Source organism: Motacilla alba, chromosome 25 (genome assembly GCF_015832195.1).
Source record: "Motacilla alba alba isolate MOTALB_02 chromosome 25, Motacilla_alba_V1.0_pri, whole genome shotgun sequence".
Classification (NCBI taxonomy): Eukaryota; Metazoa; Chordata; class Aves; order Passeriformes; family Motacillidae; genus Motacilla; species Motacilla alba.
The window spans coordinates 472,412-498,260 of NC_052040.1; the positions used below are offsets into that span (position 1 = coordinate 472,412).

The 25,849-nt window shown below is 55.1% G+C and overlaps 6 protein-coding genes across 9 annotated transcripts; 3 read left to right on the plus strand and 3 right to left on the minus strand.

Annotated features, from left to right (window-relative positions):
• The first annotated feature begins 812 nt into the window (after nucleotides 1-812).
• On the plus strand, nucleotides 813-1,133 carry LOC119711463 (claw keratin-like). The gene has a single exon (XM_038161708.1). It carries the CDS (start codon nucleotides 813-815, stop codon nucleotides 1,131-1,133), a length of 321 nt encoding a protein of 106 aa, XP_038017636.1.
• A 1,520-nt stretch (nucleotides 1,134-2,653) lies between these two features.
• On the minus strand, nucleotides 2,654-3,124 carry LOC119711539 (claw keratin-like). 4 transcript variants are annotated; one of them, XM_038161893.1, is made up of 2 exons: nucleotides 2,836-3,124; nucleotides 2,654-2,778 (listed from the first exon to the last, which is right to left on the minus strand). In XM_038161893.1, the coding sequence occupies exons 1-2, from the start codon at nucleotides 3,122-3,124 to the stop codon at nucleotides 2,654-2,656; spliced, it is 414 nt and encodes a 137-aa protein (XP_038017821.1). The 4 variants fall into 4 exon arrangements, with proteins under 4 accessions (XP_038017821.1, XP_038017820.1, XP_038017819.1 ...); XM_038161892.1 differs by having other exon boundaries at nucleotides 2,654-2,769; nucleotides 2,827-3,124; XM_038161891.1 differs by having other exon boundaries at nucleotides 2,827-3,124.
• A 1,965-nt stretch (nucleotides 3,125-5,089) lies between these two features.
• LOC119711541 (claw keratin-like) lies at nucleotides 5,090-5,518 on the plus strand. Its single transcript, XM_038161894.1, has one exon. The coding sequence runs from the start codon at nucleotides 5,090-5,092 to the stop codon at nucleotides 5,516-5,518; it is 429 nt and encodes a 142-aa protein (XP_038017822.1).
• A 2,314-nt stretch (nucleotides 5,519-7,832) lies between these two features.
• Nucleotides 7,833-8,153, minus strand: LOC119711464 (claw keratin-like). The gene has a single exon (XM_038161710.1). The coding sequence runs from the start codon at nucleotides 8,151-8,153 to the stop codon at nucleotides 7,833-7,835; it is 321 nt and encodes a 106-aa protein (XP_038017638.1).
• A 2,109-nt stretch (nucleotides 8,154-10,262) lies between these two features.
• Nucleotides 10,263-11,023, plus strand: LOC119711564 (claw keratin-like). Its single transcript, XM_038161930.1, has one exon. It carries the CDS (start codon nucleotides 10,263-10,265, stop codon nucleotides 10,626-10,628), a length of 366 nt encoding a protein of 121 aa, XP_038017858.1. The 3' UTR covers nucleotides 10,629-11,023.
• A 13,822-nt stretch (nucleotides 11,024-24,845) lies between these two features.
• On the minus strand, nucleotides 24,846-25,555 carry LOC119711591 (keratin-associated protein 6-1-like). Its single transcript, XM_038161967.1, has one exon. It carries the CDS (start codon nucleotides 25,553-25,555, stop codon nucleotides 25,190-25,192), a length of 366 nt encoding a protein of 121 aa, XP_038017895.1. The 3' UTR covers nucleotides 24,846-25,189.
• Nucleotides 25,556-25,849: the final 294 nt, after the last annotated feature.

A 25,849-nucleotide genomic window follows, 5' to 3' on the forward strand; every position in this document is an offset into this window, starting at 1 on the left:
CAACGATCCATCCTGGCTGTGACACGGGTGGGATAAGGAGCGGGATTGACGAGTAAGGGGAGACCTACAGAGAGGAGCAGGAGAACAGAGAGAGGACCCAGAACCACTCAGACCCTCCAGCTTGGATCCTGGCTGAGTCCACCTGGAGGGCCTGCACTGCCCAGCTGGCACTGAGGACTGGCCCAGGGGGTGTTGGCCGAGCCCCCCAGAGCCAGGCTGGACCTGGCCGTGCCCCAGGACAGGCCCAGCTGGGCACGGTTGGCTCAGGAGCATGGCTGGGCTGGGGCTCAGGGTGGCGTGGCTGCACACAGCCGTGTCCCAAAGGATGCTCAGGATTCTTTGTAAGCAAAGCGAGGGATTAGGGTGAGAGCAAGGTTTATTGGGGCTGGGAGCTGAGTGAGCTGCAGCAGCACCGTGTCTGTCATGTAATGATGGGCCACGGCTCTCCCTGCATCGCCTCTCTCCTGTCCACTCATTTCCACACCAGTCTCCACAATGGGGGGATGACAGATTTTTCCTGCGTCCCTTCACTTTATGAAGTTTTTCAGCGTGAATTCCTAATTATTGGAGGGGGTGGGGGGGGGGGGGTCTGCCCGCAACCCCGGACGATGCCCCGGGCTCTCTGGGGTGTATAAAAGGACTGAGTTCCCTGCACAGCTCCATCCACACTCCTGCACTTGACTCCTCTCCTCACCCGGGTAAGCGCAGCTCTCCGGAGCCTCTCGAGGATCTCTCTCAGCTCAACTCCTCGCTCACTCCTTTGCCTCTTTTCTTCCCGCGGTGTTTTCCAGAAGCCTTTCCCAGTCTCCAGGATGTCCTGCTGTGTCCCCAGCTGCGGCGTGGCCACCCCGACCCCTCTGGCTGACACCAGCAACGCGCCCTGCGTGCGGCAGTGCCCCGACTCCACGGTGGTCATCCAGCCGCCGGCCTCGGTGGTCACCTTCCCCGGGCCCATCCTCAGCTCCTTCCCGCAGCAGAGCGCCGTGGGCTCGGCCGGAGCTCCCTTCGTCGGGGGCGGCTTCGGCGGCTCCTCCGGACGCCGTGGGGGCTCCGGGGGCTCCGGGGGCTTTGGTGGATTCGGAGCTTTCGGGGGCAGCTGCGGCGGCGGCTCCAGAAGCTGCGGGCCCTGCTAAGCCCCAGCGCCATCCCTGACCCAGAAGAGCTCCAGCAACGCCCCCGGCCCATCCCCGCACGCCAAGGCCCGAAGGAAGGACACACCGACACACCGACAGACAGACAGACAGACGGACAGACAAGCATGCTCCGGCCCCGCTCCGCCGCCTTCCTGCCGCGCTCGGAGCCCCGCAGCGATCGCTGCCCGCTCCCGGCACGGCCCCAGCTCGGCTCCTGCTCTGCCCGCGGCCGGGACACGCGGGGAGCGCTCGGCCAGGGCCCCGCTCCGCTGCCGCCCCCCTGCCCCGCACGGCAATAAAAGCTGCCTCGCATTGCAATCTCCTCCGCCTCTCGGCTGCTCTTTGCTCCGCACCCGCTGCCCAGCCCGGGCCGGCTCCCGGCAGCCTTGCGGCCAGCCCCGCTCGGACACGGCGGACGAGAAGCGCCGGCAGCGCCCGGGCTCCTCCTGCCCGCCCTTGGCCACCCCAGCCCCGCAGCACAGTCCCCCCGAGCCGGACCCTGCCCAGACCCTGCCCGGCTCCTGCCCGCTCCGGGCTCCCCTCTGCAGCCCCTCAGGAGCCCCGGCCCCTTCGCCAGCCCCCTGCCCTTGGCACACCCCCCGATGGCAGATGCAGCCCCATAGCCGTGAGGATTGGGGGGCGAGTGGAGCCCCCCGAGGGACTCGGCCCCTCTCGGGGCTCTCGGGAGGCTCGGGCTGTGCAGGGAGGGGGAGAAGAGCCCCAGCAGCGCTGCCCCTCCTTCCTCATGCCCTCGAACATTCCTGCATCCCGCACCGCCTCCTTCTCCTGCTTCTCCCGTGGTTCCCACCGCGGCTCCTCGGAGCCTCCTTGGACATTCCCATGTGTCTGACCAATCCCAGCCCAGTCCCAGAGGTGTTGTCAGCCTTGCTGCTCCTGCTGAGGATTTGGAAGAGTTTCTGCAAGGCCCTCGTGGCCCTTTCCCATCCTCAGCCAAGGCTTTGGGGGTGTCCTGCCTTTCCTGCTGCTGGGAGAGCACGGGGAGCTGGGGGGGATGAGCTCCCCAAGCCAGCGGGGTTGGACATCCCCGGATGGGACACACGGAGCCAGCTGTGCCCGGGCTCCAGGGCACTGCCCAGGGGCATTGCAGCAGCCCAGCAGACACCCAGGAGATTGGGCAGTGGGGAAAAGGGAGGGTGAAGGAAAACCAGGAGTCAACATTGCAATGCAAGACAGCTTTTATTGCAGGGGGAGGGCAGGAGGGGCTGGGCAGAAGAGCAGGGCCAAGGCCAAGAGCTTCCCGTGGCCTGGCCCTGGGCTCAGCCGAGCCAGCAGGAGCAGCCCCGGGCGGGTCTCTGTGCCCGGGGCACCAGGAGCCCCGCGGGGATGCTCAGGCAGGGCAGGGACAAGGCAGAGCTGCTTCCCAAGCTGGCACCAGGCTCCCGAGGTGCAGAGCCCTCGGGCGGTGCCGAAGGAGTTTTGGTCCACAGAGCATCGGGTCGGGATGTGCCGGGGTTTCTCCTGGAGCTCTTCTTGGTCCGAGGCCGCGCTCGGGCTGGGGCTTAGCAGGGCCCGCAGTTGCCATTGAGGTAGCGGTGGCCGCTGCTCCAGCCGCCGTAGCCACAGCTGCCATAGCCCCCATAGCCTCCATAGCCTCCACAACCCCAACCCCCGTAGCCTCCACGGCCTCCGTAGCCCCAGCCTCCGTAGCCACCACGGCTTCCATAGCCCCAGCCTCCATAACCTCCGTAGCCTCCGTAGCCCCCAAGGCCCCCATAGCCCCAGGCGCTCCCACGGCTTCCAAAGGCGCCCCCGGAGCCGACTCCCACGTAGGGAGCTCCGGCCGAGCCCACGGCGCTCTGCTGCGGGAAGGAGCTGAGGATGGGCCCGGGGAAGGTGACCACCGAGGCCGGCGGCTGGATGACCACCGTGGAGTCGGGGCACTGCCGCACGCAGGGCTCGTTGCAGGTGTCAGCCAGAGGGGCCGGGGTGGCCACGCCGCAGCTGGGGACACACAGGCTGGAGCAGGACATCCTTGAGGCTGGGAAAGGCTGGCAGAGCTGCAAGACAAGGCACAGCCGCGGCTCACGCCAAGGACTCGGCCCAAAGCCCTGCTGCTCTCCCCCAGCTGGAGTTGTCCCAGGACTCGCTCTGGCTCATCCCTGTCGTTCTGAACCAAGCCCCATTCCATCGAGATGCCTGCTCTCATCCCTTGCTGCCCTCACCATCCCCGAGTCTTGCTTGCCCACGGGAATCAAGAAGACTTTGACATCCTCAGGAGCAAAGTCCTCAAGCTTCCAAAGCCCTTGGTCCCCTGGTAGAACCCGAACCATCCCAGCTCTGCTCTAGCAGAGCAAGTGGAGCCCACAGCCAAAGGTTCCTCCAGAAAGCCCCAGACAAAGTCCCCTGAGAAAGCCACGGACGAAGAAGGAAAGCGGAGGGAAGGCTTGGACTTACCAAGGTGATAAGGCGAGTCAAGCTGTGGAAGGTGGATAGAGCTCTGTGGAACCTTTGGACCTTTTATACATCTCCCAAAGGGCCTGGGGCATCAGGAAAGGGAGCGGTGGCAAAAAAAACAGGTAATTAGGAATTCAAGCTGACAAGCTTCATCAGAGAGATAATGTTGCAATACAATTATACACCTCAACATCAGGGAGATTGGTGTGGAAACGTGCCCTGGACCGATGGCAGGTGATGGGAGGAACAGCTTTGGCCCATCATTAGGTGACAGACACGGTGCTGCTGCAGCTCAGGTCCCAGCCCCAATAACCCAGGTTTGTCCCTAATCCCTCACTTTGATGACAAAGAATCACGAGCATCCTTTGGGACACAGCTCTGACAAGCCACGACACCCTGAGCCCCAGACCCCCATGCACCTGAGCCAGCCGTGCCCAGCTGGGCCTGTCCTGGGCCACCCTGGCTCTAGGGGGCTTGGCCAACACCCCCTGGGACAGCCTGGCTCTGGGGGGCTCGGCCAACACCCCCTGGGCCAGCCCTCGGGGCTGGCTGGGCAATGCCAACCCTCCAGGAGGGCTCAGCCAGGACCCAGCTTGCAGACACGGGGCCAGAGGAGCTGCAGGGACCCTTCAGCTCCTCCCGTGGTGTCCCCTCTGTCACGGCTGTCCAGGGCTCTGTCCCACTGCTCTCACCATTCCCTGGGGGTTTGGGGTTCCACCAGTGGGATCTGCCCCATCTGCAGGGCTACCAAGGGAAACTGGGACAGGGAAACCCCAATGTCCTCCAGAAGCTCCGAACCCCAACCCTAACCCTAACCCTGACCCTCACCCTCACCCTAAGCCTAACCCTCACCCTAACAATTCACAGACGTGTCAGGGGACCCCAAAAGCTGTCGATGAACATTTTTGCTGGCACGGGCAGTCGGTGGGATTTGGGAGCCACCCCGAGAGTGGCTTCTCCTTTGCCCAAGCTGCCTCTGTTTACCAGCCCGTAAAAGGCCGCTAATGACAGGGGTGATGGCTGGGGCAGCGCTTCAAAGCTGCTGCAAGATGCCGGGAATTGTTCTCTGTAAGCAAAGTGAGGGATTAGGGACAAACCTGGGTTTATTGGGGCTGGGAGCTGAGTGAGCTGCAGCAGCACGGTGTCTGTCACCTAATGATGGCCCACAGCTGTCCCTCCCCTCACTTCCTTCATGTCCAGGACACGTTTTCACACCTGTGTCCCCGATGAGGGGATGCCATGGAATTATCTTGCAACATTATCTCTCTGATGAGGCTTGTCAGCGTGAATTCCTAATTACTCGGATTTTTTTTGTCACCACCCCCTTTCCTGAAGCCCCAGGCTCTCTGAGGTGTATAAAAGGGCTGAGGTTCTTCCACAGCTCCATCCACACTTCTCCACTTGACTCCTCTCATCACCTGGGTAAGTGCAGCTCTCCGAAGCCTCTTGGAGATCTCTCTCTGTCTCCTTCCATGAAATTCCTTCCTCTCACCTTTGCCTCTTCCCGCGGTGTTTTCCAGAAGCCTTTCCCTGTCTCAAGGATGTCCTGCTCCAGCCTGTGTGTCCCCAGCTGCGGCGTGGCCACCCCGGCCCCTCTGGCTGACACCTGCAACGAGCCCTGCGTGCGGCAGTGCCCCGACTCCACGGTGGTCATCCAGCCGCCGGCCTCGGTGGTCACCTTCCCCGGGCCCATCCTCAGCTCCTTCCCGCAGCAGAGCGCCGTGGGCTCGGCCGGAGCTCCCTACGTGGGAGTCGGCTCCGGGGGCGCCTTTGGAAGCCGTGGGAGCGCCTGGGGCTATGGGGGCCTTGGGGGCTACGGGGGCTACGGAGGTTATGGAGGCTGGGGCTACGGAAGCCGTGGTGGCTACGGAGGCTGGGGCTATGGAGGCTATGGGGGCTATGGCAGCTGTGGCTACGGCGGCTGGAGCAGCGGCCACCGCTACCTCAATGGCAACTGCGGGCCCTGCTAAGCCCCAGCCCGAGCGCGGCCTCGGACCAAGAAGAGCTCCAGGAGAAACCCCGGCACATCCCGACCCGACGCTCTGTGGACCAAAACTCCTTCGGCACCGCCGGGCTCTGCACCTCGGGAGTCTGGTGCCAGCTTGGGAAGCAGCTCTGCCTTGTCCCTGCCCTGCCTGAGCATCCCCGCCGGGCTCCTGGTGCCCCGGGCACAGAGACCCGCCCGGGGCTGCTCCTGCTGACCGGGCTGAGCCCAGGGCCAGGCCACGGGAAGCTCTTGGCCTTGGCCCTGCTCTTCTGCCCAGCCCCTCCTGCCCTCCCCCTGCAATAAAAGCTGTCTTGCATTGCAATGTTGACTCCTGGTTTTCCTTCACCCTCCCTTTTCCCCACTGCCCAATCTCCTGGGTGTCTGCTGGGCTGCTGCAATGCCCCTGGGCAGTGCCCTGGAGCCCGGGCACAGCTGGTTCCGTGTGTCCCATCCGGGGATGTCCAACCCCGCTGGCTTGGGGAGCTCATCCCCCCCAGCTCCCCGTGCTCTCCCAGCAGCAGGAAAGGCAGGACACCCCCAAAGCCTTGGCTGAGGATGGGAAAGGGCCACGAGGGCCTTGCAGAAACTCTTCCAAATCCTCAGCAGGAGCAGCACGGCTGACATCACCTCTGGGACTGGGCTGTCGTAGTTGAGATGGTCACAATACAAAACAACACTCCATTTTCAGAAAGCTTCAAACCTGGTTTGATTACACCAGGCATGCTTTTTAAAAATCCTTTAAAAATTTACCCTTTACTCATAGGTCACAAGAGACAAACAAAGTGCTCATCGGAACAGGCAGTTGCAGGTTTCTCTTATTTCTCCTTCTTTCGTTTTTGCTTTCTGTGTCAAGGACCTTGGTAGGAAATCCTTTCAGGGGTGAACATGGATCCTCCTCTCAAACTTCTCTCTGGCTCACAGGAGTCGCTGTAAAACCTCTCCCACACTGGGCAGGGAAATGCAGGATGAGCTCTGCACGTCCCAGGTGTTCTGGCCTGTCCAGCTGGAGGTGGTGGCAGCTGGGAAGGGAGGGGACAGACCCCAGCAGATCTTACCCAGTCTCCTCTCCACACCGTGGAATGACCACAGGGCTCAGTCCCACGGAGCTCTTGGAGCAGGAGCTTGGAGTTCCCACCCTGCTGAGGTCCCTTCTATTGCCTATTGATATGTAAGAAAATTTCTGCCTTAATTAACACCAAAACTCCCTGGATTTGGGATTTCAGATTTGCTTTAGGTTCATATAGATCAATTTTAGATGACATTTTTTTCATCCTCTGCCCATATTATGGCAATAGCCCCAGTGTATCCTATATTAACGAATCTATTAATTAATATTTAAACATTGGCCATCTAATTCAGTGTGAGCAGGGGCAGCAAAGTGTGTCTCCCAGACCTCGGGGCTGTGGGAATTTCTGCTGCTGCTCCTGGGCAGGGCCGTGTCCCTGGTGAGGGGTGGGTGACCCAAGAGCAGGGCTTTGGGCACCGGCAGCGCTCCGAGGAGCCGCGGAGGGACCCACGGGAGCAGGAGGCGGTGCGGGGTGCAGGAATGTTCGGGGGGATGAGGAAGGAGGGGCAGCGCTGCTGGGGCTCTTCTCCCCCTCCCTGTGCAGCCAGAGCCTCCCGAGAGCCCCGAGAGGGGCCGGGTCCCTCGGGGGGCTCCACTCGACCCCCAATCCTCACGGCTATGGGGCTGCATCTGCCATCGGGGGGTGTGCCAAGGGCAGGGGGCTGGCGAAGGGGCCGGGGCTCCTGAGGGGCTGCAGAGAGGAGCCCGGAGCGGGCAGGAGCCGGGCAGGGTCTGGGCAGGGTCCGGCTCGGGGGGACTGTGCTGCGGGGCTGGGGTGGCCAAGGGCGGGCAGGAGGAGCCCGGGCGCTGCCGGCGCTTCTCGTCCGCCGTGTCCGAGCGGGGCTGGCCGCAAGGCTGCCGGGAGCCGGCCCGGGCTGGGCAGCGGGTGCGGAGCAAAGAGCAGCCGAGAGGCGGAGGAGATTGCAATGCGAGGCAGCTTTTATTGCCGTGCGGGGCAGGGGGGCGGCAGCGGAGCGGGGCCCTGGCCGAGCGCTCCCCGCGTGTCGCGGCCGCGGGCAGAGCAGGAGCCGAGCTGGGGCCGTGCCGGGAGCGGGCAACGATCGCTGCGGGGCTCCGAGCGCGGCAGGAAGGCGGCGGAGCGGGGCCGGGGCATGCCTGTCCGTCTGTCTGTCTGTCTGTCTGTCGGTGTGTCCTTCCTTCGGGCCTTGGCGTGCGGGGATGGGCCGGGGGCGTTGCTGGAGCTCTTCTGGGTCAGGGATGGCGCTGGGGCTTAGCAGGGCCCGCAGCTTCTGGAGCCGCCGCCGCAGCTGCCCCCGAAAGCTCCGAATCCGCCAAAGCCCCCGGAGCCCCCGGAGCCCCCACGGCGTCCGGAGGAGCCGCCGAAGCCGCCCCCGACGAAGGGAGCTCCGGCCGAGCCCACGGTGCTCTGCTGCGGGAAGGAGCTGAGGATGGGCCCGGGGAAGGTGACCACCGAGGCCGGCGGCTGGATGACCACCGTGGAGTCGGGGCACTGCCGCACGCAGGGCTCGTTGCTGGTGTCAGCCAGAGGGGCCGGGGTGGCCACGCCGCAGCTGGGGACACAGCAGGACATCCTGGAGACTGGGAAAGGCTTCTGGAAAACACTGCGGGAAGAAAAGAGGCAAAGGAGTGAGCGAGGAGTTGAGCTGAGAGAGATCCTCGAGAGGCTCCGGAGAGCTGCACTTACCCGGGTGAGGAGAGGAGTCAAGTGCAGGAGTGTGGATGGAGCTGTGCAGGGAACTCAGTCCTTTTATACACCCCAGAGAGCCCGGGGCATCGTCCGGGGGTGCGGGCAGACCCCCCCTACCCCTCCAATAATTGGGAATTCATAAAGTGAAGGGACGCAGGAAAAATCTGTCATCCCCCCATTGTGGAGACTGGTGTGGAAATGAGTGGACAGGAGAGAGGCGATGCAGGGAGAGCCGTGGCCCATCATTACATGACAGACACGGTGCTGCTGCAGCTCACTCAGCTCCCAGCCCCAATAAACCCAGGTTTGTCCCTAATCCCTCACTTTGCTTACAGAGAACAATTCCCGGCATCTTGCAGCAGCTTTGAAGCGCTGCCCCAGCCATCACCCCTGTCATTAGCGGCCTTTTACGGGCTGGTAAACAGAGGCAGCTTGGGCAAAGGAGAAGCCACTCTCGGGGTGGCTCCCAAATCCCACCGACTGCCCGTGCCAGCAAAAATGTTCATCGCCAGGTTTTGGGGTCCCCTGACACGTCTGTGAATTGTTAGGGTGAGGGTTAGGGGTGGGGTTAGGGTTAGGGTTAGGGTTAGGGTTAGGGTGAGGGTTAGGGTTAGGGTTAGGGTTAGGGTTAGGGTTAGGGTTAGGGTTAGGGTTAGGGTGAGGGTCAGGGTTAGGGTTAGGGTTAGGGTGAGGGTCAGGGTTAGGGTGAGGGTTAGGGGTAGGGTTCGGAGTTTCTGGAGGACATTGGGGTTTCCCTGTCCCAGTTTCCCTTATTGGCCCCCAGATGGGGCAGATCCCACTGGTGGAACCCCAAACACTCAGGGAAGGGGGAGAGCAGTGGGACAGAGCCCGGGACAGACATGACAGAGGGGACACCACGGGAGGAGCTGAAGGGTCCCTGCAGCTCCTCTGGCCCCGTGTCTGCAAGCTGGGTCCTGGCTGAGCTCTCCTGGAGGGTTGGCATTGCCCAGCCGGCACCAAGGGCCGGCCCAGGGGGTGTTGGCCGAGCCACCCAGAGTCAGGGTGGCCCAGGGGGTATTGGCCGAGCCCCCCAGAGCCAGGGTGGCCCAGGACAGGCCCAGCTGGGCACCTCTAGCTCACAGGCATGGGGGTCTGGGGCTCAGGGTTCTGGTCCTCGACAGAGACATGTTCCAAAGGATGCTCGTGATTCTTTGTCATCAAAGTGAGGGATTAGGGACAAATCTGGGTTATTGGGGTTGGGAGCTGAGTGAGCTGCACCAGCACCGTGACTGTCACCTAATGATGGGCCAAAGCTGTTCCTCCCATCAGTCCGGGCAAGTTTGAACACCAATATCTGCAAAAAGGGGATGGCCAAGAACTGTCCCCCATCATTAGCTGTGCCATTTAACTCGTCAGCTTGAATTCCTAATTACTGGGGGTTTGCCCCCTCCCCCCGGACGGTGCCCCGGGCACTCTGGGGTGTATAAAAGGTCCGAGGGCTCCACAGGGCTGCATCCAGCTCTCCCCACTCATCTCTGCTCATTGATCGCTGTGGTGAGTGCGAGTCTTCCCTCCGTCCTCCCTTCCTCCCCTGCGCCTTCCCCGGGGAATCTCTGCCTGTGGAATTCCCAAGGGATTTCTGCCTGTGGGATTCCCAAGGGATCTCTGCGTGTGGGTTTCCCAAGGGATCTCTGTCCCCGTGCCCCAGCAGCTGTCCCGGGGCAGAGCTGGGATGGTTGGGGTTCCCTCAGCGGGCTCAAGGCCTGGGCCAGCCTGGTGCTTTGGAGGAGGGAGATTTTCTCATTGCCGTGGGCAGGCGGGAGCAGGGGGTGGTGAGGGCAGCAGGGGATCCCAGGAGCCGCTGCAGCCGTGCCAGGGCTGCGCCGGGAACGCCTGGGATGACCCAGAGAGAGTCCTGGCACACGGGCTCCGGGTGGAGGAGAGCAGCTCGAGGGCTTTGGGCCGAGTCCTTGGCGTGAGCCGCGGCTGTGCCTTGTCTTGCAGCTCTGCCAGCCTTTCCCAATCTCAAGGATGTCCTGCTCCAGCATGTGTGTCCCCAGCTGCGGCGTGGCCACCCCGGCCCCTCTGGCTGACACCAGCAACGAGCCCTGCGTGCGGCAGTGCCCCGACTCCACGGTGGTCATCCAGCCGCCGGCCTCGGTGGTCACCTTCCCCGGGCCCATCCTCAGCTCCTTCCCGCAGCAGAGCGCCGTGGGCTCGGCCGGAGCTCCCTTCGTGGCATCCGGCTCCGGGGGCGCCTTTGGAGGCCGTGGGAGCTCTGGGGGCTTTGGGGGCCTTGGGGGCTACGGGGGCCTTGGGGGTTATGGCGGCTTTGGGGGCTCTGGGAGCTGTGGCCGCGGCTCCCGCTCCTTCGGGGGCTCCTGCGGGCCCTGCTAAACCCCAAATCCCGCCGGAGCTCAGCGCTGCCCCTGCCCGCGGGCTCCTCCAGCAGCCCCCGCTGCCTGGTGCCCCCTGAGCCGGGCTGAAGCTGCAGCCCCTGCTCAGGGCCGGCCCGGCAGCCCCGGGAGCTGCAGGCTCCCTGTCCCTGCCCGCTGACCCTGCAGAGCCCCGGCCGGCGCCTTGGGGCTCCCCGGCACTGCCTCCTAAAGCTGCCCCCTCTCTGCGCCCCCGGGCAGCTGTGCCCAGCCTCGGCCGAGGCTCTGCCCTGCTCTGCCCAGCCCCGAGCCCGGAGCCGCCCTGGCACGGGGCAATCTCTGGGCTGCAGCCCGGGCTGGGCCTCGCTGCTGCTGCTGCCGCCGCCGCCTTGGGATTTTCGCGTTTCCAACGCGCTGCTGCTGGTTTGTCTCTGGCTGGCAGCGCCTGTGGGCTTTTCACTCACAATAAAGAATCTGCATTGCACGAACCGTTTCTTTTGTCGTGGATTTCTCCATCCTGGCCGTAAATGAGTCTCTAACTGAGCGATGGTGTGGGATGTCCGATCGTGGAATCACAGGATGGTTTGGGTTGGAAGGGATCTTAAAACTCACCCCGAATCTGCAGTGCTGCAGTCGCTTGGATTTTGGTTGGTTTTTCTGGGTTCTCTCCTCTGATGGTCCATGTTGAGCTGGGATATGTTCACAGCATCCCAGAATCATTCCGGTTTTAAAAACCTCCGCATCATCATCCAATGTTTGGCCAATCCCCACCCAGCTCTGAGTGCCATTTCCGCTTGTTCCTTGGACAATTCCAGGGGTGGAGACCCCAAACCTCCCTGGGCAGCCCCATCCAGCTCTGAGCACCCTTCCCAGGAAGAAATTCTTCCCCAAATGAAGTCCAAGGCCCAACATTTATCATCCACGAATGAACAAGGCCGGTGAGAGGCTCGGCAGCTCTCACATTTTCCTGTTGCAGCACACAAAGGATGGAATTGAGTCATTATCCCTATTCCAAGGCTCGAAGGCAAAAGTATCAATTAATTTATTTATTCCTTTGTGGTCCTTCAACAAAAAAAGTTATAATGTCTTCACTTTTCTGCACAGTGATAATTTTGGCAGTTCAAAGCACCTCTCAGACGCCGGGTTATGTATTTATGGGCTGTTATTAATCTATTTAAAGCACAATTCTCTTCTCAGCTGCTTCGTTGTTGAGAAAGAGTCACTTCAAAGGTACGAGCTGAGGCAGTTCGATGTCGCTTTAGTCAGAATTTATTTTATTCCTTTCAAACTTTCCCATTCAAGCGTGGCTCTGCACAAACAGCCACGACAATGAACTGCTTTGTCTCCTCATCCTCCAGATCTGGATTTATTAAGTTTTATCTTTAGAATTGTTGGAGCGAGCAAAAGATATGTTAAAATTCCATGAATTAAAATTCCATGATTTTTAACTCTTTCTTTAATCTGACCGCTGTTAAAGCAGCTAAGTCAGGGCTGAGGCAGAAGAATTTATTAATTTATTTTATTCTCACACGGTCTCACCTGTGCCTCCCGAGACACAGAAAGCTTTCCCGTTTTTATTTGGGAACTTGTCTGAAACTCCCCAGACTTTATTAACTAGCGATAATTAAATAAAAGATTAAAATGATGACCAATTGCAGCTGAATTTAGAGACGAGGAGACAGCTTGGGCTTCTGAATGGATAAATTCATCAAAATTCATCAAAACCCTTAGGAATTTTTTTTTTTTATAATTTCCAGCCTGAAATTTGCTGGAAACACAACCCCCGGTTGTACTGGGAAAGTTTTTCGGTGGGATTTGCGCTCATATTTCGCGCTGAGCCCAACCCAGCTCTGCTCCCTTGGCGGGACTGTGCCCGGGCAGGTCTCCAGATGTCCCTTCCCACCCAAATTCTGGGATCCTGGGACGCCGGGGATGCCTCTGCCTGTTCAAAGGGCGGCAATTACGCTCACAATGAGGGTTCGAGGGTTTAATTGAGTTTTCCAAGCTCTTTTGTGCCCAGACTCTTGAGACACCTCGGTGATGAATAATTGGAGTCGCTCCTCCTCCCCGGGACGCGGTGGAGCAGCCCGGGAACTTCACATTTCCTGCGTCATTCCAGCAGAGCCTGGAGTGAAGGGAAAGTGACATTTTTCTGCCCTGGAAAGCGACATTTTCTGCACTGAAAAATTGAATTTTTCTGCTGTGTAACAGATCGGGTCTCTCCAGGCGGAAAGATGGGGAAATCCCAGGTAGGGCCAGCACAAAAGCACGGCAGAAAGAGGGGTTTGCTCCCAGTTTCTGGTGTTATCCCCCGAAATTTAATTAATTAGCAGCCGGTCCGTGTGTCAGTGATTTACAGATGCTGCTGTGTCCAGTGCCTGCACACCCCCTGGGGCACGAAAGCAAATTTAAAGGAATATTTCCAAATATTTCCTAGGAAATTCGGGATTTTGAATTAATTTTCTGAGTGATTTGGCATCGCTATTGGTTTGCAAAACGTGTGGGTGCAGCTGAGCTTAGAAGGGGTTTCAGAAAAGCCCCAGGGCTTGGTGTGACCCCCTAAAACACCGAGCTGGGCACAAAAATCTGTGCCCAGGAAAAGCAGAACGCCAGAAAAAAGCAAACCAGGGCCACTTCGTGATGCTGCAAGGTTTTTTTAATGAGAGTAAAGCTCACAATCGCAATCTAAAACAGCGCAGAGAGCAGAAAGAATTCAGGAATTTATATGTGTAGAAAATCTCCCGGTTTCACCGGCACAGATTTAGCTGTCGATTTTTCGCTTTCAGACTTTCCCACTTGTTTCCAGCCTGATAAAAGGAAGATAATTGGCCGATTTTGGGTTTTTTTTTGGCACCGTTTCAAAGGCAGTGAAGTCAGAAATTCATCCCTAGGACAGGCACGCTCCGAGTTTCACTAAGCGGAGCAGGGAAAGAGCCGTAAATGAGCGATTTGTGACAAACATTGAACCCAGTTTCCTTCACACCACCAAACCCAGGGAGGGCTGAGAGACACAGCAGAGGAGGGAAAAAAAAGTGGGGGAAAGCATTTTGGAGGAACATCGGAGAACTTTAGAGGAACCCCGAGCTCTCCCAAGTCCCGTCGGAGCTCCGGCCGGGAATTCCGTCATTAATTCCCATTAATCCCCGGGAAATCCCTGCGGGTTTAGCAGGGGTAGCAGGGGTAGCAGCTGCCGTAGGAGTATCTCTGGAAGTAGCGGGAGGAGTAGGGCGAGCAGTAGCGGGGGCTGAAGGTCGGGCAGTACTCGCGGTAGCCACAGAGCCTCCCGTAGTAGCCCTGGTAGCCGCAGGGGCTGCCGCAGTCGTAGCTGCGGGAGCTGCAGACGGTGCCGTAGCTGCAGGGGGAGTAGCAGGAATCCTCACACTGCCGCTGGTAGCAGAAAGTCATCTTGGGGCTGGGAGGGAGGCGAGGCTGGCAGGGAGGAAAAAAAAAACCCGTGAGGTGAGTCCCGACAGCGAGTAAACCCCGAGTAAGCGCTGCAGGGGAGGGAGAGGCAGCCAACCACCGCCCAGGGCCCTCGTCCATCGCTCCATCCCGAATTTACGGCCAGTTCTTCCCCCTAATCCTCCATCCTGAGCTTTCCCACGCAGCCCCGCTGGAAAATGGGGCTGTGAACCGCGACCCCGAGCCAGAACAGGGCTGGAAAATCCTCCGAGCTGCGCTGGGGCACAGGAGTGAAGGGAAAAGGGGATCCGTGCGGGACTGAGGCTGTTTGGAGCGCTCAGACATTAAAAATCCAGGGAGGAAAGACTTAGGGATGATCCCTAAGTCACGACATCAATTTTGGCTGAAGCATTTGTAGGTTATCAGGGGAAGGAAAAAAAAAAAAAGGAGGGGGAACAGCCCCAAATCCATCCCTTCATCATCCTCTGGATTCCCCAGATCTGTTCCCACTTACCCTGGGCTGCAAGCAGGAGAAGGCAGGAGCAGGGAATGGTTCCTCCGCAGGGATGCGGGGTTTTTATGGAGCTGCCGGTCCCGCCCCGCGCACCCCGCACGCGTCGGGCTCAACCCCAATTCCCGGCCGCTTTTCCACCCCAAATCGATATCCCGATGCTCGCCGGGGTCCAGCACCGTCACCGGGAGGCTCCGCCCGCCCCATCCCTTTCATCCCGAAGCCACTCAGCGCAATTAAGGCTGGCCATCATCATCGCGCTGAATTTGCGCTTTCTGGCGACAGCGGCGACTCCTCGGGATCAGCAAAGTCGCGCGGAATTCCCAACGCGGCAGCTTTGGGAGACCGAATGTGCTTTGTCGTGCTTTTTTTTCCCCCCTCCCGGAATAGTCGTGGAAGGGACGCACAAGCTGTGCTTTTGATGACTTTCATAATTCCTGATGACACTGGAGCATCCCTCCCAACATTTCCTGGGATTCGGAGCCGCCGCGCCGGGGGATATTATTGATTCAGCCAGAAAATATTGATTCGGCCAGAAATTATTGGTTCCTCCAGAAAATTGGCCCTGCGAGCATCGAATTGGCATGTCCAGGGTGTATTTTTAGAGAGGGAAAAAAAAAATCTCCCGGAGACCCAATTCCCAAGGTATAAATCAGAATTTTAATAAAGGCAGGAAACAGGACACCCCAATGCACGTTTTTGGAGCGGGTGTTACATAAGAGCGGCGCTGTTAATATTGAAATAATAAATCGCTTTGTGCCCGAAAATATTTAATAAGTCTTAATGAAGGCTTTGATTTTCCAAATTTAGAGAAAGGCCCAGAACTCCTGAGGTGCTGCCTGTCATTATCCTCCCCTGGGATGGGAGTAAACAGCAAAACAGCGTTTGGAGGTGAAGGTCACCCCAGCATTATTCACCTTCATTAGGGCGAATTAAACACCTCAACAAGATGAAGAATTTACATTAAACCATGTTTGGGATTTTGGGGGAAAATGCGGTCGTTACAGAGATAAATCCTTTTTTTTTTTTAATCTTTGTCCTTGTCAGGGGACCCCGAGCGAATCTTTTTGTGATGGAAGGGAAAACAAACACCGAGCAGATCTTTTTTGGAGCCTGCGAAATTCGCCTTGCTTGGGCTGGCTCTGAATCCACCCTGAGTGGATTCCATAAAACACGCCTGGAGATTTCAAATGTCGTAAAACACACCTGGAGATTTCAAAAATGGTTATTTCTGCTTGAAATAATTCAGATTTGTTGGGGATTTTTACCTGCTCTGCGGTTCATTTCAGTCATTGATGTCTGGTTTTATTCAAATGTACTTCCAGTCTCACACGGGAAAGGATCCCCATTTTCTTCTACAACTTCGGAGCTTGTCGAAATTGGGTCGAATTACTTCATAGTAATTCTAAAAATATAAATAAAAGTAAAAATTAAGAAATATAAATATAAATGATGTAAATACAAGTAATGTAAATATAAATATATATAAAAATATAAATATAATTAATATAAATATTCTGGCCTAACCCCGCGATTTTGAAATAGACCCAAACAATAAATTATTTCCAGAGGTTTTCATTTGGAAAAACAATTGAAATTCCTTCTCCCTAAATGAATCCAGGGTCATTGCAGGTTTCGCACATCACCCTTTGCCCATTCATCCCAAATTGGGATTGCGAGCATCCATTAATTCTGCTCTCAATATCCCTCCTTCCTTTTCCGGCTGCAGCTCGGATTTCGCCACCCTCGCTGCCCGTTTGTAATTGAGGCTGGACATGAAAGGAGGGAGCAGCGCGAAGTCATCCCTGTGGCAGCCCCGGCTGCTGAGTAAGGATCCCGAAGCGAGGAAAACAACCCCATCAGCTGCGGGGTGACGTGCGGGGCGAGTTTGGGGCGCGATGAGAAGGAGCTGAAAGCACCACGGGCCGGGGCAGATAAATGTATAAAAGGGAGCCCCAGCCACGGCTCCGCACTCGCGCCTTCAGCCCCAGCTCTTGCTCAGCGAGGTAAGTCGGGCTTAAGGGGCTTGGCTTTGCCGCTGGGTTTGGCCATGGAGGGCTAGGGGTGGGAGTTAAGCTTTGAAATTGTGGTTTAGAAGTGATTTCGTGGCCGTGAAGTTCGGGGTATTGGTTGAAAACGGGGGTGTTAATCTGTATTTTTTCTATATATGCAAATATATAAAAATATACTATAAAATATATTTAGAATTACATATATATATTTAATAGATATATAAATATTATATATAAAATATATTTTAAAATATATAGAGATCTATTTTAAAATATATTTATATATATATTTTAAATATATATATATATAAAATATGGGTTAATACCCTATTTTTAACCAATACCCCGAACTGCTGCACCACCATGAAATCATATATATAAATATATAAATATATAAATATATATAAATAAAAAAGAGTAAATATGGGTTTATAATAATATGGCTTTTTATATATATATATATATATATATATATATATATATATATATATATATATATAATCAATTATTAATTTCTACTTTTAGTAAATGTAGAAATTTGGCTTGAGAAATACATCATTTGAGGATATTATGGGTTATTTCAGGATTTATTGTTAATTGGCTGTGCCAGGGAGGTTTAGGTGGGACATCAGGGCAAGGTTCTTCCCGCCGAGGGCGGCCTTGGGCGGAGAGGTTCCCTTGGGTCCATCCTTCTCTCCTCGCGCTGTTTCCCATCCTCTCACGGGGCTCCCAAAAGCAGCGAATTCCCGCTGGATCCGTCTCCGAGCTCGCCCTTCAAACTGCTCCAGATGGGAGCCCTGGGAGGGCGGGGAGGCCCGAAATTCGGGATCTTCCAAAGATTCCGCATCCCTGGAAGCGTCCAAGGCCAGCTTGGAGCCCGCTGGGCTGGAGGAAGGTGTCACTGCCCGTTCTGGGGTAGAACAGGACGAGCTTTAATTCCCTCCCAACCCAAACTCTCCCATTCCTCTTTTCCTCCCTCCCAGCCTCGCCTCCCTCCCAGCCCCAAGATGACTTTCTGCTACCAGCGGCAGTGTGAGGATTCCTGCTACTCCCCCTGCAGCTACGGCACCGTCTGCAGCTCCCGCAGCTACGACTGCGGCAGCCCCTGCGGCTACCAGGGCTACTACGGGAGGCTCTGTGGCTACCGCGAGTACTGCCCGACCTTCAGCCCCCGCTACTGCTCGCCCTACTCCTCCCGCTACTTCCAGAGATACTCCTACGGCAGCTGCTACCCCTGCTACCAGTGCTGAGCCCCAAGAACCCCAAAGCCAGCCCTGAAGGCTCCTGGGTGGATTGATTTTCCTCCTGGGTGGATTTCGCTCCTGGGTGGATTTCGCTCCGGCCCAGCTCCGGTTCCCTGAGCCTTTGGGATCTCTTCCATGCCCGCTGTTGCTCTGATTAATTCTCTTTTTTTTGCTGTTCTTTCTCCGTCTTTCGGGATGAGGTTTTTGAGGAGCGGGGCTGTGCTGACAGCTCTGCTCCTCTCCTACACCGGCTTTACTCCCCAAACCTCTGCTCTGGGGAGTACCTACTCCTCAGTGCATACGGCGTGAACCTCCTGTGCTACTGAAAGCTGTAACTTTTTACTCTCATTAAAAGATCTTGCATCACATCGCTGCCTTCGGTTGTGTTTTAATGTTCTTTTTAATATTGTGTTTGACTTTGCTAATTATTTACTTGACACACATAGAAAAAAAAATCAAAGCGTGGCACCAGTTTCTCAGATCTGCGGTTTTTAGCAAAATTTGAGGGGACCGAGGGCGCACTGAGCACCTCGATTTCTGTCTGCTCCAAAATTCACATTCGCCATGCCCTCTTCCACCAAAACCAATTCTGTTTCCAAAGCACCAGCTGAAAAATACAAAGATTTAGGGAAAATGAATCAGGACTCGGCGGGAACATTTCCAGCCCAAGCTCTGCCCCGCAGGAAGATCCAGTTTTGGAAGGGATTTCCAGCAGGAATTGTCTCCCCACAGCCCCGAGGTGCAGGCAGGGTGTGGAATTCCCTCCCCAAACCCCCAAATCCCCAAATCCCCAGATCCCTGTCATAGCTGAGACAGAGATAAAACACAAAATACAAAGCAACGCTCCATTTTCAGAAGGCTTCAAACCCGGTTTTTATTCTAGCATGAATGCTTTTTATGCATTCTTACAAAACTCATAAATTTACACTTATTGGTCAGGAGAGACAAACAGAGAGCTCATGGGAACAGGCAGTTGCAGGTTTCTCTTATTTCTCCTTCTTTCTTTCTTGGTTTCTGTCTCAACGACCTCGGTAGGAAATCCTTTCAGGGGTGAACATGGATCCTCTTCTCAAACTTCTCTCTGGCTCACAGAAGTCCCTTTAAAATCTCTTCCCCGAATCCTCAAATCCCCAAATCCCCAAATCCCCAAATCCCCAATTCCCTGAGCTCGGGCTCTGCTGCCCCTCGAGCTCTGCCAGGGTGGGAAATTCGGGAAAATTCCTCCTGGAAAGGGGCTCAGGGAGGGCTGGATCCCCATCCCTGGAGGTGTCCAAGGAATTCCTGGAATTCCGGGACACAGCTTGGATTAGATCCCGGAGGCTTCTCCCGGATCCCGGAATTCCGGCTTTTCCTTTTTCTGGGGAGTTCAGATCTGATAAAACAGACTAAAAATGCAAACCAACGTTTCCCTCCGCTGGTCAGGACGTGCAAATTCAGCAGCTGAAGGGATTCATTTCTTATTTAAACTTGCCGTGGTTTTGGCATGAATTTGGTTTAAAAGTTTAAAAAGGGCGGAGTAGAAAATAAATTTTCCTGTTGCAGAGATTGAAAGCAATTGGAATTTATTTGTATTTTCAGGATGCATTTTTTCAAAATGTTCGGACTTAAATTTTGTATAAAATATTAAAAAAAAAAAGGCAGTGAATGGGGATGAGCAGGTTTTAACCCGTCCCATGAATCAGAGCCATTCATTAAATGTCCCCATTTATTATTCCCCGGGAATTTCACTCCGTCTTTCTCTAATTAACAAGAGGTTCTATAAATTAAATTTCTATCGAATGACTGAACTCTTTCTTGAGTTCTTCCCCGTGTTTTTAGGCACAGAAGTCAATTCCTGCTTCTGCAGGAATTTTGCATTTTCAGGGTTTGGGATACCCAAATTTTGCATGAATTTGGATCATTGAAGGGACTTTGAGCAATGTCCTGCATTTGCTGAACTTCCCAGAGCAATTCCTGGCCCTTCAGTGTCCCTCGGCCCTTTGGGAGGTGCTTTGGTCACTCAGAAATTATCTGACCAATGTAAACAGCAACAAAATTAAATTTATTTGCCCGTGTCACACCTTCAATTAAAATAATTGGTTTCCTCTCCATCAGGGGTCATTAATCTATTCTCAGCTCAACCTGGCAACACAAAAAAACCCACTTTTTTTTTGCCTTAAAAACCTTTTTGGCTCCTCCTCAGCTTTAGTGATGAAATCCAGATGTCAGAAGGGACAAGGGAATTTACAGGAGTTAAAATAATAAAATAATTTAGCAGCAAATCTTGTTAACACCGATTTTCAGCCTTCCCAGCACAAATCAAGAGGCTTTTTTTAAAATTCAGCAAATACCTCCCTGTATGACCTTCCCCCGCAGTGAGCCAAGCCTCATTTGCATATTAAATGAGGATAATGACAGGCATTGGGGAAGTGCTGAGCCTCATCAGAATTTCTGGTATCAGCGCCCTCCCAAAACAGTCATTAGAGTTCCTGTGGCAATGTTTGGATTATTTCAACCCTCCCGGTTTAAATAATTCCTCGAGTATCACAAGCAGAGAGGGGAAGGGAGCCCAGCGGCCAAAGGAGGTTTATTCTTTCCTTAAATTATTCATATTTATTTATAATTCCTACTGTCCCCTGGAGCAGAGTGACAGAAATCCGGCTGGAAAATGCTACCACAGCAGGTCGGGGAGCGATTCCTGCCTCAGGAAAGTCCCTCCCGAGGGGAACGTCCAGCCCTTTGTGCTCTCCAGCCCACCCGAGGCAGGAAAATAATTTGTTAATTTTTAACTCCTGTGAGTTTTGGAGACCTGGATTTCATCCCTAAAGCTGAGGAGGATCCCAAAAGTTTTTTTGTTTTTTGTTTTTTGGTTTTTTTTAAGGTGAAAGAGAATATCTTTGGCTCATTATTGTGGATATGGAACCATGGAAGCGGTTGGGTTGGAAGGACCACACATCCCACTGTCCCAGGTTGCTCCAAGCCCTGTCCAACCTGGCCTTGGACACTTTGAGGAATGGGGAATCCATGGAATAACCTGAGACCCTCACAGGGAAAAATTATTTCCCAAAATCCCACCCGAATTCCCGCTCTGCCCCCATTCCCTGTGTCCTGACCCTGCAGTTCCTGAGGAAAAGTCCCTCTCCAGCTTCCCTGGAGCCCCTGCAGATCCTGGAGGGGCTCTGGGGTCTCAATATTCCCAACATTGCCAACATTCCAACCTGGATCCATTGGGGAGGGGCTCCAGTCCCTTTATCAAATTCGTGGTCTCCTCTGGACTCGCTCCAACAATTCCAGATCCCTTTTATTTTGGGGACACCAGAACCCGGCACAGAATTCCCGGTGGGATCCCAGCAGAGAGAGCAGAGGGGGAGAAGCCCCTTCCTGACCCTCCCTGCCCATGGATGCAGCCCAGGACAGGGAGGGATTCTGGCCAGCTCATGCCCATGGATCCCATATATAAACCCTGTAAACGTCAGACACGTGAATGGTATCACAAGACACGGCTCAAGCGAGTTTTTCCAATAATTTCATCTGGGAAAAAAAAAAAAGAAAAAAAAAAAAACAACACCCCCAAAACCCTCACACCGTAAAAATTAACCACATTTCTCAGATGCTGCCTTAATTGATCCCGTGCCTCTGCCTGCACCTCTCCTAGGACAAATTATAGGCAGCAGAAGAAGCTAAAAGAATCAATGGAACGCCTGTCATTAATTGTGACGGAAATCCCGGAGCGCTCGGGGTGATTCTCTTCCGCTCCATGGCTGGTTTACGTCACCCCAAAATGTGCAGTGCCCACCTCCCTGGTGGGGCCACGGGGTAAAGAACCAATCCATGGCTTCCCAGCTGACCAGGAATTGGGGCTGGAGATGTTCTGTGTAGCCTCCAGCCCCATTCCCAGATGTCCTCCAGGTGCTTTCCCAGAAATCCCTCTGTCCTGGAAAGTCCGGAGATGAAAGAATCTCCCGGGCTGTAATCACAGTGAGCAACCCCAGGAATGCCAAAATTGTCCTAAATGCGGAGGAAAACAATTATAGCAATTGGGCTGCTGATGTACTTCCCAAATTTGTCCCGTGACTAAGGAGAGCTCTCGGGGAACTGCTCCGACCTCCACAATGGGAATATAAAAATGCTCCCAACCCCGGCGCTCCTCACACGGCTCCTCTTGGTTTGCTCTTCCCACTGAACTCGGTAAGTCCAGATGCCGTCCTCCTGGAGAATCCTTGAACTTGGGGGCAAATCCTTCGCTCGTGGGTGTTTTCTCCTGGATGCTTTCAATCTGGGGGGATCAGTGCATGGACATTCCCATGGAATGGCAGAGATGGGAAGCTGAGTTAGAAGTTCTGGGTTTCTTTTTTCCCCGTGGTGACACCTGGAGTTTTCAGGCCCGGGCAGTGGTTGTGCAAGGAGGAAATGGCTCTTTGTGGTGGGATGTTGCAATGGGGAATATGGAAAAGTCCCAGGAATTGTTTTTGTCCCTCTGGAGTCCCTGGGGCAGCTCTGAGCTGCAGGGTTTAATCCTTCTCTGTCCAGCAGAGTGTCCCTGCTAGAACTGGCACTAACAAAGCCGGTGTTGCCCAGGAGAAGGAATCGTTGATGTGCCAAGATTAAAAGCAGACAGGGAGGCTGGAGACTTAATGAACTCCTTGAGTTGTGCGTTTCCAAGAACTCCGGAAAACGCCAGGAGGGATCCGAGTCAGACACTGGGACTCCCTCACTGAGATGGGATTTACCTCAGCTGCCTGTTCCGGGAGCCTGGACACCAAACAAATCCCTTCTTCAGGAAGATTTTCTTTTCTTGGAAAGGGTTTTTGGGATTTGGAAGGGAGATTTGGAGTCCCCATCCCAAGGAAGGACTGGATGTGGCACTCAGTGCTCTGGGCTGGGGTTGGACTCCATCTTGGAGGTCTTTTCCGACCTCAATGATCTTGGGATCCTGGGGTTCTGGAATCAGGGATTCTGGGGTTCTGCAGTCCTGAGGTTCTGGGGTTCTGGAATCCTGGGGTTCTGGAATTCTAGGATCTTGGATTCTAGGAATCTATGGCATGAAAATCCCATGCAAACCTGAGGGATTTACTCAACATTTCCACCCAACCGCACCTGGCCCACACCACGACTCCGCCCTCACAAACCTTTTTTCTCCCCCTTTTTCTCCCGCCCTGTGCCAGGCTCACCACCACCCCTGCACCCCACCATGTCCTGCTGCTACTCCTCGTGCTGCTACTCCCCACGCTGCTACACCCTGTGCTGCTCCCCCTGCTACCGCAGCTGCACCCGCACCTACAGCTGCAACCCCTGCATCACCCGCACGCTGAGCTGCTGCCGCCGCTCCTACGGCAGCTGCTGCACCTCCCGGCGCTGCACCACGCGCTACTACTACCCCTCGTGCTGCTCCTACTCCTGCTGCTACCCCTGCTGCTGATCCCAGGGGAAAATCCCCGCCAACGGACCCGCGCCCACGGAAGACGAACGGATGAGCCCGCTGTTGATGTTTGCACAAGTGCGGAGCCCCCACGGTGAAGCCACCACGAGTGGGGGCTTTGCTGTGCTCTGAAACCTCTTGGAATTTCTGTCTTTTGTTGTTGTCTCTGTCTCCTCCTTCCTGCCTTTCTCAACTCTCCTGATATTCTGCACTGAAACCATCCCACGGCCCCTTCAGCAACGGGAGGGGCGGTCTGCAATTCATGTGAAACTTCTCAGAGCTGCTGCAATGGGGCTGGAGGACCTCTGTGAAATTAGATTCGGTGTCATCTCCATTTTCAATAAGCACCTTCCAGCACGGCGCTGCAGCCCTGGGTGAGGGAGCGTTACGGCTGTCTCGCCTTTGATCTGCATTTACGAGGACCTGAAGGACGAACAACACAACTTCAGCAAAAAGGAATGTTCTGGAGAGCAGTGACTCATCTCCTGGAGCTGCCTCCAGCATCCCAAAACTATAATCTTTCTGTATCTGTGCCAGCTCTTCTTCTTGTTCTATTAAATACTTTCTGCATTTGAAAAAAATATCTCTGGAGTTCCAGTTGTTTTCTTGCTTGTGTCCTTGGTTTGGGTGGATATTCTGGGAGCTGTGGAATTCTGAAGGGACTTTCTGGACTCAAATCCGTGTCCAGCTCTGGGCCCCTCATGGCAAGGGGGCATTGAGGGGCTGGAGAAAGTCCAGGGAAGGGAACAGAGCAGGAGCAGGTGGAAAAGGGAATGGAGAATCCTTAGGGAGGCTCAGCTTGAAGAAAAGGGGGATCCAGGGGGAATCTGCCAGAGGGGATTTGGGATCTGATCCCTGAGAACAGGGACAGAACAAGGGGAAATGGCCTTGAGCTGTGCCAGGGGAGGCTCAGGTTGGGCACGAGGAGAAATTTCCTCCTGGTCAGGTCTTGGAAGGGGCTGCCCAGGAGGAATGAGGACATTTCAATCGGCTTTTTGTCTTTGGGATTATTTGCCTTTCCCCCACTTTCCCCCCCCATTTTCTGGCTTTTGGTCCTCGGATTTAGTGTGTTATTGCAACTGCACCTGTGAAGATGGATTTTATTCAGCTCCAATGGATTTTCTGCTGTTCTGTGTGGAAAATCAAGGGGGTGGTCTGAGTTTTCCAGGCCAACGTCCACATGAGCAAAGCCACCACAGTTCCCTCTTGTCCTGTCCCATTCCCTGGGATCAGATCCCAAAGTTCCACCTGGAAGAGCTCAAAATTCCCCCTGGATCCCCCTTTTCTCCAGGCTGAGCCCCTCCAGCTCCCTCTGGATCCTCCATTCCCTTTTCCAGCTGCTCTAGCTCCATTCCCTTATCTGGACATGCTCCTCCCCCTCCATGTCCATGTTGGCATGAGAGGCCCAGAACTGGACACAGAATTGAGTTCATAATTTTGTCTTCCAATCCTTTTGCTGTGAAGGATTTCATATTTGTATGTCCTCCACCCAATTTCTGGCATTAATTTGAATTTAAAATAAGCGTTAAAAAAAAGAGCAAACAGGGTGCTGAGGCTTCCTGGGGAGTTTGGATACCAAAGATTTCAAGCTGTTTGAGAAACTTAAATGACAAATAAACCCAGAAATGCTGAATTGATGCAGAAAAAATATCTTTAATAGGAAAGAAAGGCAGAGATAACATTAAAGGGATACAGAATGGAAAAACCACACTCCCAAAGTCACATGACACCCACATCATCCAGTCAGAGGAAACATTTTGTACAGCACAACCAAAAACACAAAACACGGAGTTAGGTTTGCTTGGAGGATTGAGGAGAAGTTCTGGGTCGAGAGGAGAGCTGGGACAGCAGGATGAAGCCGAATCACCGCCAGCCCTTCAGCAGCAGCGCAGAGCTCTCGGAGCACCCCGGCCGTGCCTCTTGTCCACAAAACTCTGCCCAGCCATGGTCTCCACTGCTGGACTCTCCATCAATCCCACCAAACCCGGGCTGGGTTTCAGCGTGGCTCCCTCGGCTTTAGCAGCTGTAGCAGCCCCCGAAGCCGAACCTTTGGCCGTAGCGGGAGCCGAAGGGGTACCCGTAGCGGCCAGAGTAGAACCCGGGGTATCCATAGCAGTCCCCAGAGCCGTAGAAGCCCCGGTAGCCCCCGTAGAGCCCCCCGGAGCCGTAGCAGTCCCCGGAGCCAAAGATGCCCCGGTAGCCGTACAAGCTGCCGTAGCCGTAGCGGTCACCGCAGCCGTAGAGGCCGCGGGAGCCATAGAGGCTCCCGTAGCCCCGGTAGCCGCAGGGGCTCCCGCAGTCGTAGCCCCGGTAACCGTAGAGGCCCCCGTAGTTGCAGGAAGAGTAGCAGTCGTCCTCGCACTGGCCTTGGAGGAAAGTCATCTTTGGGAGATGGAGGTAAAACCTGCAGCGGGGAGGAAAGGAAGAGTAGTAAATACTCCAAGGAGTAGCAGCAATCTCAGAGCACGAAATCTTCTTCACCCGTCCCGTGAGAACAAGGGCAAAGGAATAATTATGACCTCAGCTCCTCCTTATACCCCATTTGTATAATCTGCTTATCTACCCACTGCCTTTAAATTGTTTTATATCCTGTATTAATGCAGATTCAATATATTTGTATTAAACCATTTCTGTATTCCTGGCATTGGTGGAACCCCTGATGATGGAATCAGTGGC

Coding starts and splice junctions, on each gene's coding strand:
- LOC119711463 (XM_038161708.1), top strand. CDS start 813: ATGTCCTGCTGTGTCCCCAGCTGCGGCGTGGCCACCCCGACCCCTCTG.
- LOC119711539 (XM_038161890.1), bottom strand. CDS start 3,124: ATGTCCTGCTCCAGCCTGTGTGTCCCCAGCTGCGGCGTGGCCACCCCG.
- LOC119711541 (XM_038161894.1), top strand. CDS start 5,090: ATGTCCTGCTCCAGCCTGTGTGTCCCCAGCTGCGGCGTGGCCACCCCG.
- LOC119711464 (XM_038161710.1), bottom strand. CDS start 8,153: ATGTCCTGCTGTGTCCCCAGCTGCGGCGTGGCCACCCCGGCCCCTCTG.
- LOC119711564 (XM_038161930.1), top strand. CDS start 10,263: ATGTCCTGCTCCAGCATGTGTGTCCCCAGCTGCGGCGTGGCCACCCCG.
- LOC119711591 (XM_038161967.1), bottom strand. CDS start 25,555: ATGACTTTCCTCCAAGGCCAGTGCGAGGACGACTGCTACTCTTCCTGC.